The 12,558-nt window shown below is 40.1% G+C and overlaps 2 protein-coding genes across 2 annotated transcripts; one reads left to right on the top strand and one right to left on the bottom strand.

Annotated features, from left to right (window-relative positions):
* Nucleotides 1-271: 271 nt before the first annotated feature.
* Nucleotides 272-8,397, bottom strand: crybb1l3 (crystallin, beta B1, like 3). Its single transcript, XM_085380951.1, has 7 exons — nt 8,313-8,397; nt 3,958-4,219; nt 2,930-3,003; nt 2,690-2,808; nt 2,468-2,600; nt 1,843-1,985; nt 272-1,274 (listed from the first exon to the last, which is right to left on the bottom strand). Exons 3-7 carry the CDS (start codon nt 2,993-2,995, stop codon nt 1,106-1,108), a joined length of 630 nt encoding a protein of 209 aa, XP_085237077.1. The 5' UTR covers nt 2,996-3,003; nt 3,958-4,219; nt 8,313-8,397; the 3' UTR covers nt 272-1,105.
* Nucleotides 7,272-10,037, top strand: cryba1a (crystallin, beta A1a). The gene is made up of 6 exons (XM_085380952.1): nt 7,272-7,534; nt 8,037-8,103; nt 8,263-8,381; nt 8,651-8,792; nt 9,120-9,262; nt 9,486-10,037. Exons 2-6 carry the CDS (start codon nt 8,065-8,067, stop codon nt 9,631-9,633), a joined length of 591 nt encoding a protein of 196 aa, XP_085237078.1. The 5' UTR covers nt 7,272-7,534; nt 8,037-8,064; the 3' UTR covers nt 9,634-10,037.
* The last annotated feature ends 2,521 nt before the right edge of the window (nt 10,038-12,558 follow it).

Raw genomic sequence — 12,558 nt, 5'->3', positions numbered from 1 at the left:
TGACACTGTCTGCTTTGAAGATCCACGTGTTCACATCTGTCTGAAGCTTGTGTGTCAGCAGGTAGGGTCCAGTGAATGTGTTGAGAGTGAACCAGAAACAAAAAACTTGAGTTCCAGGCTGGAAAATCAAAAGAGCGAGCTGAATGACAAAGCAAGGCACTTCAGACTGCTGTTTCATAGCCAGTCTGAGCAGCATCGAACATCAGCAACATCTGAAGAAAAAAAACAACAAGAGGGAAAAGAAAGTAGGCCCAGTGAGACTTGCTTTCAGGTACAGTTCTTTTATTTTTCCATTGGAAAGTTGCTTTCCAGATGCCAGCATCCCTGAGAACATTTAAAATGCAAACCTTCTGGACAGCCCCATCAGTGAGGTGAAACAGGCCAGCCAAAAGATATTCACATCAGCAAACCCACAGCTCTGCACTGCTCTTTTTTCTTCTTCTTCCTTTTAAGTCTATTTTAATGATTAACCAGCATTGCCGTCCAGGCTCTGAGTCTGTTGCTTTGCGATGAGGATATGGTGCCTCCCTCTGCCTGGAGAAATAACTGCAGGCCATGTGTTGGGTTGAGAGCTGTCCATGGTAGTACTTTGTAAGCAGATATGATATGTGTACCTTTATTCTAGACTAGACTATGGATCCCAGGAGAAGGAGAGCTCCGTGATGAACAGGCTTAGTGACATCATTTCAGCTTGAAATACATCATCGAGTAAATAAAAATAAAATCAAAGAGTTGCAGGTATGATTGGAAAAATAGCATTGAAACAAACTAATAAACACAAACCATTAAATCCACTAATCCCCTTTAATCCCCTGTTCAGATAAATCATATAATCTTTCCATGAGGTCTGTAGACAGAGAGCTTTGCTACGTTTTTTTTTTTTTAAACCTGTGTTACAGTTACTCTGAGAGTCTGTGACAATAAGAAATTTTCATCCCATTCAGAATCGTTCACCCCGCCACATACTTCCAAATCCTACCAGGAAACAATATTAAAATGCTGTTAGCTGGTGTGGCCATGTGGCTGCTGAAGGATCTCCAGGGGATGTTTTTAGCAGCATGACTTCACCCTTGCTATTCCCTCCTTTTTAGTCAACTGGACTCCTCTATGCGGTCATTTCGAAGCAGCCCCTGCGGTGCGTCTGCATGTCTCTCACGCGGCGGATGGACTGGATCTGGGGGTGGTGGGCTCCCCACTCATTCCAGTGCTTGAAAGGACCCATTTCAAGCATATATTGGTAGCCACGGTAGCCAGGGTACTGGTAACCCACCCAGCTATGTGAAGAAGACAGAAACAGAGGTTAACTACAATGCTTTAGCTTTCAGTTTTCAGCTACGTTGCTATACAAATGACAAAGGTATTTTCTGTATAAGACAACACCTCCCAGTGCTTCGTATTTTACATCTGTTTTCATATTTATTTGTTCTGTCTTTTCTTATTGCACTGTGGATTTCCATGTTGTAATTTTAAGTATTTGATGGGCTATACAGGTGTACACTGTCTGATGGTGTGTTATATTTCTTGGTTATTATTTTTGTCCGATCTGTGAGACTACAGATGAAAAGGAGCCTTTTGACTAATTCTGGAATCTTTGAATCTGAAGAGCCCAAATACACTAAAGCTATAAATCATCCATATTATCTGACAGAGGCATTTTGGATTCCGGCCTTCAGTGAGGTCATCAAGTCTACCAGTTATGGCCCAATCCCCCTCCAGTCAGGGTGAACAGTACCCCTCGATCACCCCAAAAAACATGCCCTAAACAGAGAGCTCAAACCAAGTGGGGAGTTGCCACTGAGCCTGAGTCGAATTAGCCAAAAAAGATAACTAGAAATGGCTTACGTTCCACCGGTGACCTGAATGCTGGCAACACGATCCTGCAAGCCGTAAGACCACAAACTTGGAATATCCTCGTCGCACACTTCCATCTTACGACCCTCAAAATTTGCACATTCATACAGGCAGATCTTGTGGTCCTGCGGGTCCTGTTGGAGAAATACATTGTTTGTCGCAGATTGTGTAAATGTTCATATTTCTATTCTAGATTAACAAACAAAACAAAACAAAACAAAACAAAAAAAAAAAAAACATAACCAAAGCATTATTATGATTACTGAGGATAAATGATGTATGCATAAATACACAATGGTTGTGTAATATAAATGTTTTAGAAGATAAAATCAAATCCTTGAAAAACAACAGTGAATACTTTTTGTTGTTTGGGGGTTTTTTATAGTTGAAAATGAAACAGCTGCAAAAAAAAGACATCTAATGAATCCTTTCATCCAAAAATGGAAGAAGACTATAAATACACGTGTGAACCCCTCCCCTCACACAAAAAAAAATAAATTCCTTTGAGCCAGCAAAAGACAAAAGAAAGAATAGATGGACACGAGCTGCAACGTGAGGCGGACACCAGAGACTAAACCAAAAATTGACAGGCTGAAAAATGTCCACCACAACTTACCATCCGGAGAGGTCTGATTGACATGATGCGGTCGCACCTGTAGCTGTTGGACCAGGTGTCCCAGCGGGGGTACTCTCCTTTCTCCAGTATGAACATCTCACCGGTCATGTTCTGCTGCTCATACCCGACCCAGCTGGAGAGGCGGACAAACAGATAAGGAAAAGGGGCAACCTAAAGTGTGCTGTCACTCACAGTGTGTCTAACACGGGGTCAGTGACTTACGGTCCGATCTCTACCCGGATGGAGCCGATTCTCTCCATGCCCTTCTCGCACAGGTTACGGGACTCTCCAAACAGGTCCATTCTACGTCCCTGGAAGTTCTCGTATTCATAGAGGTATATCTGGAAAGCAAAAACACACTGAAAGCATTAGTTTCTCAAGTACAGTACTTTAGATACATAATTACTTGTTTTCATGTTTTTTTTAGGGCTCTTGGTGTTAAAAAGAAAACCGTAGTAGTACCTTGTGATTGCGCAGCCCAATGGCAGAGTGGCTGCCTATGCTGCCTTGAGCACCTGAGTGAGACATGATCAGCTCTAGAGGGAAGAAGCATGAAGTCAGTCAGCTGTTTTTAGAGATCCTGAAGAGGATAATTACTTCCACTCGACTGCTGGAACATGGCATAAACTCCAGCACGGCAATTAAATTAAAATAGTGGTCATTTAAAATCAAAGATTACTATTCTTTTCTTTTTCTAAAGATTCGCTGGATAGATCCTTGATGCTTATTCATTTAAAAGTAGGTTTTTCTCAGAGTTATCCAATGGCTGTTTTCAGATATAGCTTGTTTTACTTTTGCAGTCTATAAAACGAGTCAACACAAAGCAAACTGAAACACATAATTTGAAGTCAGTTTTTCTTCTGGCACATCCAGCAGTGACATCACAGTTGGGATCAAGGTGAGAACTTCAGCCACACCAGTTCAACAACAAAAACAGGGTTTAAGTAGAGTCAAGCTGCTCATTAAGGATAAAAAAAAAAATCCGTTCTGAAAATGATTGAGCTCATTATAAAATAAAAAAATAAACTATGGGTGTCTTTATATTCAAGCATTTTGGACACATCGTTATTATGTGAACATAAATCTAAGGCTGATCAGTTTTTAATGCTTAACTTAGTTATAATAACTCACTTTATCAGATTTTGACCTTAAAGTTGTATTTACTGTGTAAATATTCCAGGACTGCAAGAACATTCAATGATCATCCATAAATCTGTCAATAGTGGCCTGAGCGGCTTTTTAAGGACAAAAGCACTGGGCGCAGTCTCTTATCTTTCTCATTCATGTTAACTTCAGGGTGACAAATGAACACGTAAACTGCATTCTGTGTCAATATTCCTCCTGTTCAGGCCAGAGTTAAGGTTTAAGAGAAGAGGCAGTCCCTAGTTGGTTCTTTGAGTCCAAGGTGTCAGTAGACAGGAAAACAAACACAACATTTCCAAATAACGAGTCTAGCAGTTCTTTAAAAGTTAGAAAGAGGAAAAACTTACAGTTACAATTGAAGGAATGGCCGACCTTTAGAGAAAGTGATGGACGCCGACCTTATGAGAGGGGATATATATATACATTCACATCCAAACCAAGTCTACAGAGGCAGGATTCCGGCTTCTCATTGGCTGTGAGCTGGCTCACAATGTGGGGTCAAAGGGCACGCTGCTAATCCGTGGACAAGTCATGATGACTCAGCTGCTCCTTTTGTTGTCCTGGACCATTGTGGGGGACCAGGGACAGTCACTGCCATCAGCAGAAAGTCTGCACACACACACACACACACACACACACACACACACACACACACACACACACACACACACACACACACACACACACACGTAGGTGTTTGTCCTGTGTGTGTGAAGCTGTCACTTCTCTTCATGACTTTCTTTTAAAAAGCTTTTTCTTTTCCTCATGTTTTTTCTTTTCTGTCTTTCATTTCATTTTCACTTCTTGCTCTGTGATATATATTTTTTTGGCTTTCACTTTCATTTTTTCTCTTTTTTTTGATGCTTCGTGCATGCAGTCTAAGCTTTTGAGCCCCACGTCTCTAATATGCTGACTGCAGTAGCTTTTGTATAGGCAGGCAAACGGACACTCTTTGGAACATTTGGGTGGTCGACAGGCTATAGTCATGCAGATAGACATGCATCCATGATTGTATCATACAGACGCTTTATTTTCTACATGCACAGCAGCAGACTTGCAGAGTGGCAGCTTCTTGACATGACTTGTGAAATGACCAAAAGACCAGAAACATTAAATGTATTTTTGTTTGCTATATTAAAATAAAAACACGGTGTCATTTTCTTTTACAGTCATGGTAAAAGCAAGTGCACTCTCTCTTTCAATTTTAAGGTTTTATGTATCTGGACACAATGAAAACATAATTCTAGTCCTTAGCAGTGTCACGGCGAATGGGATGAGCCGTGTGGAGAAAATAAAGGAGGATCCAAGCACAGGCACTTGTGGAGGTGCGAAGGAGGTTTGTTGTAAAAATAAAACACAAGGTGAAAAATGGCAGAACGGAACTAAAGATAACCTAAAGTGTAAGAAACTAAAGTATCAAACATGAACACAAACATGACAAAGGGTGAGCAGAGGCATATCAAGGTGGACAGCAGGGTGAACACACGGTGGATACACAGACAGACCAGCAACTGGTACACGAGTAGACACAACTTAAATACACGCAGAAGAACACAGGGAGATTACAAACAGGTGGGGAACACAGCTGGGAGTAATTGACAAGACGAGACAGGGGAAGCAAAACTGAATACACTGACATCAGACATGAACCTTCAAAGTGGAACATGGAAACATACACTGACAAAACTCAGACCTGATACTGGCTGTTTTCTCAGGCTTATATTATATTATATTATATTATTTTTGTGTGTGTATGTGATGTGTTGGTTGTCTGTTTGTTTGTATGGACATACTGCAAATCAATTTCGCTGTAGTGAACAACTACAGCAAGTGTGAGCAACTCTATAAAAGTGGGACTTTTAGCAGTTTGGTGGTCTGTAGTATTCAGGTGTGTGCTAACACAATGCCAAGGAGGAAATACATCAACAATGATCTTAAAGCAATTGTTGCTGCCCATAAATGTGAAATTAAGGCTATTTTCAAAGAATTAGAAATGAGTCATTCTGCAGTAAGGAAAAAAAGAAGGAAAGAAAAACGACTCAAATGAAGAAAACATTCAAGATTGTTGCAAATCTCCCAAGAAATAGACGTCCTGCCAAATTTGCACTAGACTGTGCAATGCTCAGAGTAACTGTGAAAAATCCACGAGTTAAATCTCAGACACTAAAGGCCTCAGTTAGCATGTTAAATGTTAAAGTTCATGACAGTACTATCAGAAAAGGACTGAACCAGTATGGCTACCAGGAGAAAACAAACCACAAAACCTCTGGATCAATTTCCTTTCAACAGAGACCAAAATGAAGAAGTTTGGCCGTAATGCTCAGCACCATGTTTGGAGACAATCCCCCACACCTTATCAGCACAAACACTTCATACCAACTGTCCAGCACTGTGGTGGATGAGCGATGATTTGGGGTTGTTTTGCCCTCACAGGACCTGAGCATCTTGCAGTCACTGAGTCAACCATGAACTCATCTGTATATCAAAGTGATCTAGAGTCAAATGTGAGACAGATAAAACTTCTCTGAAGCTTGGTCATTCAACAGGACAGTGATCCCAAGCCTTTTCTGTATTGGTGACATATTTCTTTCCATTTAGTTTGGGTTACACTGATTTCAACACTGTACTTGTATCTTTTTGACATTTGAGAAAGTAATTTCACAATGGTTTACCTCTTCAGCCTTGAATGTTAGATCAGCACAACAGCTTCACTTAAAATAAAAAGAATTCACAGTGTCCATGTTTAATCAAGTGGTTAATTATTCAAATGCTAAACCAAAAGTTTCTTAGATAAAACTCCAACAGGTTTTCTGCTTCAAAGCATTAGTTTTTCCTCACTGACCCACAATATGCAGGATGTGAAGCTTTAATCTTCACAAAAAGAGTGTAATTGATGCCGCCTGTATGAATATCTTTGCAGGAAATTAAGTCAGAAATTATTATTTATTTTTTCTGCCTTAAAGACAAAATTATATTAGGGTGCATAATAATAACATGTGAAATGCCACCTATTCACAGACAGCCTTTGACTTTTTAGTGCAAAGCAATTTTTGGCTCCTTTTCATTATTATTATTATTATTATTATTATTATTATTATTATTATTATTATTATTATTATTATTATTATTATTAACAGTAGTAATAGCAATATGCAAGGAGAAGATGAGTGTACACTGGAAGGTCAGCTGTTCCCGTGTAAATGGTTTTCTCTCTGTGTGTCCTTTGTAAGCTCTGCATGCATGTGTGAGTGCATGAATGAAGCCATTGCATGTCTGTCTCTGTCCATGACAGTCTGCCTGCATGACTGAGCATGCGTGCACATTGATTTGAGAGGGGAGAGGTGAAAGGATCGGAGACGTGGGGTCAGTAGAAGCGGACATGATGTACAAATCTGAGACAGAGCACACCGCATTCTGGAAAGCCCTTGTGAGTAAACAAGAGACAAGTTATCTTTTGTATTAGACAAATTTTTATGTCCCCCTAGATTTTGAAAAACCTTTAATGATGAAAAGTCTAAGCTTGCCTATCTTTTTTCAATTTTTTTGCTTTCTAACTTAATTCTACTTGTGGTGCTTTTCCTATTTGCAGGGCAGTCTCTGCCAGGACTGTGAACATCTGTTATCTGTTATCAGACTAGGCCGTGCCAGGACTTGGTCCGGCCCACCGGTCATGGACCATTTGGAACTTGTGCTTATCTGCACTGGGCACCGTGCCCTCCATCCAGTCCTACTGCAGCTAAAGCCCAGCAGCTCAGCGCCGAACAATGCACGGAGCAGCAATGTGCTGACTCCTGCCCCGACCCACAGGCCCAGCTGCTTTTCAGCACCAACATGTATAAATAGGTCCGTTTACTCTGAGGTCAGGACATCGTTTTTGTGGAGCCCCCTGTGAGCACTGAACAGCTATTCTTTGGGGCCGGTCAGGTAAGCCCTCTATCTCAGTCCATTCAGCCTATACAACCTTGTGCAGACTATTGTCACTTACATTTTTGCATTTTTTTTTTCCTCTTTGTGGATTTCGCTGAGTCACATGAATGTAAAGACAGAGAGCAGACATGCATATGCAAAGGTGTACTGACGACACACAGGGAGGACATGTATGCACTGTGTCTACATCTGAACGTGGTTTCATCAAGTGTGGAGAATTTCCCATAGTTAGCTGTTTCAAGCCCAAACATGTATGACAAAGGCAGTATTGTTATATATGTCAAAAACATTCTAATTAATGAACTTTGTAAATTTTGTTATAAAATTTGGTCAAATTCAAAAAAAGACACACCAACATGACACATAAAATGATGACAGTCTGTAAGATCCTCTTATATTTTGCATAAAAACTGCAGAAACGCTCGTTATTGTTTTAAGTGGTGTGAATGATAAGCTGTATGTTTAATAAATGCAACACTCCCTGCTCTTCATTCTGAAGGTATATCAAGTCGGAAACACAAAGTAGCATGGCTCTAAACAACCCTAACCCACTGGGACCATGGAAAGTGAGTCTGACGCCCTTGTCATGGATCAACAACAAAAGCAGATAATGCTTTTAAATATCAAGCCTGGCCTGATAAATGTGTGACGTGTGCATCTGTGCACACATCAGTGTGTGCGTGCAACATGTGCATGCTACATGTATGCATTTGTGTCCGCTCCAGATCACAGTTTATGACCAGGAGAACTTCCAGGGGAAGCGTCTGGAGTTTACCTCAGCCTGCCAGAACATCATGGAGTGTGGCGTTGACAACATTCGATCCTTGAAGGTGGAGTGTGGCGCGTAAGTCACCCACAGAGAAAAGAAAATCTCGAAACCAGAGTGTGACCTAAAACACATTTATCATTTATTAGAAAGATACTGAAAGATCTGTTAGTATTTAAACTCAAAACATAACATCTGAAATTACTTATAGCCCTCACTTATAACTATTTAAAGTTCACTATAAGCTTTTTTAAAATATACAAAACATTTGCCTGATGTCTTCTAATTGGTCTGTGTTCCTGTGATCCAGCGATGCATTCATGTGTCTCTCTGTTTGTTCGTGGCAGCTGGGCAGGATATGAGCACTCCAGCTTCTGTGGCCAGCAGTTTGTTTTGGAGAGGGGAGAGTACCCTTACTGGGAGTCATGGAGCGGCAGCAACGCCTACCACATTGAGAGGATGATGTCTTTCCGCCCCATCTGCTCTGCTGTGAGTTTCTGTCCTAAATCAGCAGCTTCTGCTTTTTCTCCATCTATACAAAATGTAAAAAAAAAAAAAAGTATTTATCTCATGAAATGGTCTCATGTGTGTGTAAAGCTCAATAGAGTGACTAATAAAGGCGCTGAGTGCAGCCTAAAATAGAATGGAGTGCACTTGCAACTTGTAAATTATTAGATTTTGGGCCCAATTCACACAATTTTAATGATTATTATGCAACTCTTTTATGCCTGGAAGGTTGCTACCTCATTACTACACCTATCACCAACATCATGTGTTCTTTTGCCTGTTTTCTCTGGCTGACTCATGCTCGCACAGAATCACAAGGAGTCCAAGATGGTGCTATTTGAGAAGGAGAACTTCATGGGGCGCCAGTGGGAGATAAACGATGACTATCCTTCCCTGCAGGCTATGGGCTGGGGCAACAACGAGATCGGATCTATGCAAGTTCAGAGCGGCGCGTAAGTCTCGACATCGGAACTCGTATTACTCTTTACAGGCTTCACACATGTTAAAATTGGAACAAGTGAAGAAAACTGTAGCTGATAGTGGCTTCCAGGCTTATCCACTGGCATACAACTGTTGTCTTTTCCTCCTGTAGTTTCACGTATATTTTTCTAAATGCATTTCATTTCACTTGCTGTCTAAACCACAAATTCCCCTCTCCTCCTCCTCCACCACCAGCTGGGTGTGCTACCAGTTTCCAGGTTACCGTGGTTACCAGTACATCATGGAGTGTGACCATCACGGTGGCGAGTACAAACATTACAGAGAGTGGGGCTCCCACGCTCAGTCCTTCCAGGTGCAGTCGCTGCGTCGAATCCAGCAATGAGACCCCGCGGCCTCCTCTCCCAGCCTCTCGCTCTTTACCTCCTCCAGATCTTCCCTCCTGCTCCTCCTCTTCCACCCTTAACCCAATCATTCCAGCACCTTCTGGTGCTTTATCATCGAGATGTTTACGACACTTTTCTTGTCTGTTGCCAAATGAAAATAAAGAGAAAACATGAGAAGAATAAAAGAAAGTTAAAAACAGGCCACTGTAGAGAAGCTCCTGACTGATGCCCCGCTGAGGAAAGAAAAGGAGGACGCTAAAAACAGGCCTCAAGGCAGCAGCAGGGTGGTGATGTCACTCAGAGTCATTGCTCCTCATATTTGTGGATAACTGTGGTGCTGCCAGTGTTCAATAAAGACAGAAGAAGGCAACTTAAATAAAGAGTCTGCTGCTAACCTCTGGTGTGCTCAGTTGTGATTTATTTTAAAACAGCGAGCTTTGCTTTAGGCTTCTCTGTTTAACTGTGACTATTTGCAGTGAAAAGAAGCTGGGAGCACATAAGGGATAGTAGGTATATTGGTAGTCATGTTTTGTTTTACGCCTTAATAGAAGCAAAATTGACTTATACTTACATAACACCTTTCTACTCCATTTGAGCACTCACAAGTGCTTTCTAGTACAAGTCACCCAATCACATACCCTGGTACCCTGGTTCTTCCATATTTTACATATTGTGTGGAAGTGTGGGGAAACACATATAAAAATACAACTAATCCATTAGTCACAGTACAGAAACGAGAACTGCGTATTATTCACAAGGCTGGTTATCTAGATCATACTCACAAACTCTTCCTTCAGGCAAAGTTACTTAAATTCCAGGATCTGGTTAATTACAATACATCTATAATCTTATACAAAGCCTTTAATAAACTTCTACCTACAAATTTACAAACTAGATTTGAAATTCGAGAAAGGGTTTATAATGTGAGAGGCTTCGGAGAATTCAAATTACCCAGAACTCGAACAACCTGTAAAGGTTTTTGTGTGTCTGTATGTGGTGTGAAAATCTGGAACAGTCTGAGTTTACAACTGAAACAATGCAAAAATATTCATAGATTTAAATTCCTCTACAAACAGTTGGTCTGGTCACAGTATACTCAATGATGGTTTTGTTGTGCTCTGTAATGTCTGTTCTCTTAACATTGCTGGTATGGATTAAAAAAAAAAAAAAGTGTGTGCGTATGATTGTACATATATGTACATGTGTGTGTAGATATATATGTATGTATGTATATGTATGTGTGTTTGTCACTATGTAATTATTATTGCCTGTTACCTGTGGTAACGCAATTTATAATTAATATATATTCTGTATTCAGTTATGAAGGTTCTATTTGTTGTTTGCGAGCTGCCGTTGAGATGCTTGCATGTGCCCGGGGCTGTTGATGGTTTGTTTGGTTGCAACGATGGGCGTAGCTGCGGGAAGCTTATTGTTTTTTGTTGATGAGTGAGTATAGGGGTGGGATTTAATAAGTTTTCTTCGTCCCACTCCTTTTCAGGTAATTTTTGTTTTTGTTTTGTGCACTTTATGTTCAATATATGTATTCTTGTTGTGCCTGAAATGAACAAATAAATGAATGAATGAATGAATGAATGAACATGCACTCACACTCGGATCAGGGGCAACTCAAGGTTTAGTATTTTGCCTAAGGAGTGTCATTAGCCAGTACTAAAGCTGGTTAATTATTGGAAAGCACGAGCATCTTCTTGAATCTTTTAATGTGGAAATGAGACTAATTACTTAGAAAAATAAATTCAGCTTTTAAAATCAGGACACATTGGGACTTCCTTATAATGACTAACAGCAGGAAGCAACAGCACAGATAAGTAAACCACACATTGAAATTCTTAGATCCCTTATGCTAAACCTATTAGATCTAGTTTAGTTTGCCGCTGCAGCTTTAACCTCTGCAGTTATAGTTTAGCCAGAGCTGTCTGAAGTTAAACACCTCGGGGGTTTCAAAAACTTTGACAACTTGCTACCAGCTCAGGGAAAACAAAGCACTTTGAAAGCATTTTGAAGTGTCCTCAGAACCTTTGAAAGGTGAAAAATACATGTATTGAAAGATTTCCAGGCTGCATGTACATCCTAGCCTGGAAAATGTGAGGAGAGTTTGTGTTTTTGAAATCTGAAGGCTCTGAGAGATGCTTTGGATTGCAATTTTCCAGAATTTGCTAATATTGGTAGCATCCATTCTTTCCCATTAGTGGTGGTCATACAACCCCACAGGAGGATATTCCTACCCCCCCATGCTTAACAGCTGACAAATTGGGATAATTTTGTTCTCCAGACACTAAAGCGTTGATTTCTATGCTCTAAACATTGGTTTTGTGAAGAGATTGCAGATAAAGTGTTCATATGGACAACAGACCTCCCTTTCTTTTAGCAGTTCCTTCTTGTCTAGTCGAGGCCCATAATGGCCACATAATAAATTAAAAACCATATGTAATAATATAAAAATAAAAAAGACAATTCAATGTATGAAATAATATACTTAAGAGATCAAAATACCATATGAATTTAAAATGCTTTAAAACTGTACAAAATAGACGGTATTCTGTTTTATATCAGTCCCCCATTCCAGTAAAATTAACCCTTTTAAAGCCAAATGTAGTATATTTGATGAGTTGTTGAGTGCTTTTGGGACTTATACAGAATTTTCTTCTACATTTTTAGCATTTTTATTTTAATAAATGACCAAAAAAGACGGATGTACCAAGTACGATACAAATTAAAGCTAATATATATAAATTGTTATTCAATATTTTTTTTAATGGCCAGGTTCAATAAACACCGTTTTCAACAAATAGATTTTTCTGGCAATTATTTCGGGCTTTAAAGGATCAAAGGCGGAACTACTCCGGCCCACCTTAAAATCTGACGTCACCACGAAGCTCCGACCCTGTGAGGTGAACGGAAGTAGA

The sequence above is a fragment of the Rhamphochromis longiceps genome, linkage group LG14 (genome assembly GCF_057381845.1).
Source record: "Rhamphochromis longiceps isolate RC_006_pf linkage group LG14, R_longiceps_female_GT1.1, whole genome shotgun sequence".
NCBI classification, from domain to species: domain Eukaryota; kingdom Metazoa; phylum Chordata; class Actinopteri; order Cichliformes; family Cichlidae; genus Rhamphochromis; species Rhamphochromis longiceps.
This window is presented reverse-complemented; position numbering and strand designations above follow the sequence as displayed.

Coding starts and splice junctions, on each gene's coding strand:
- crybb1l3 (XM_085380951.1), bottom strand. CDS start 2,995: ATGTCTCACTCAGGTGCTCAAGGCAGCATAGGCAGCCACTCTGCCATT. Junction 2,601..2,689: donor ATCCGGGTAGAGATCGGACC/GTAAGTCACTGA, acceptor CCGCCTCTCCAG/CTGGGTCGGGTATGAGCAGC. Junction 1,986..2,467: donor CAATCAGACCTCTCCGGATG/GTAAGTTGTGGT, acceptor TTTCTCCAACAG/GACCCGCAGGACCACAAGAT.
- cryba1a (XM_085380952.1), top strand. CDS start 8,065: ATGGCTCTAAACAACCCTAACCCACTGGGACCATGGAAA. Junction 8,793..9,119: donor TCCGCCCCATCTGCTCTGCT/GTGAGTTTCTGT, acceptor ATGCTCGCACAG/AATCACAAGGAGTCCAAGAT. Junction 9,263..9,485: donor ATGCAAGTTCAGAGCGGCGC/GTAAGTCTCGAC, acceptor CTCCACCACCAG/CTGGGTGTGCTACCAGTTTC.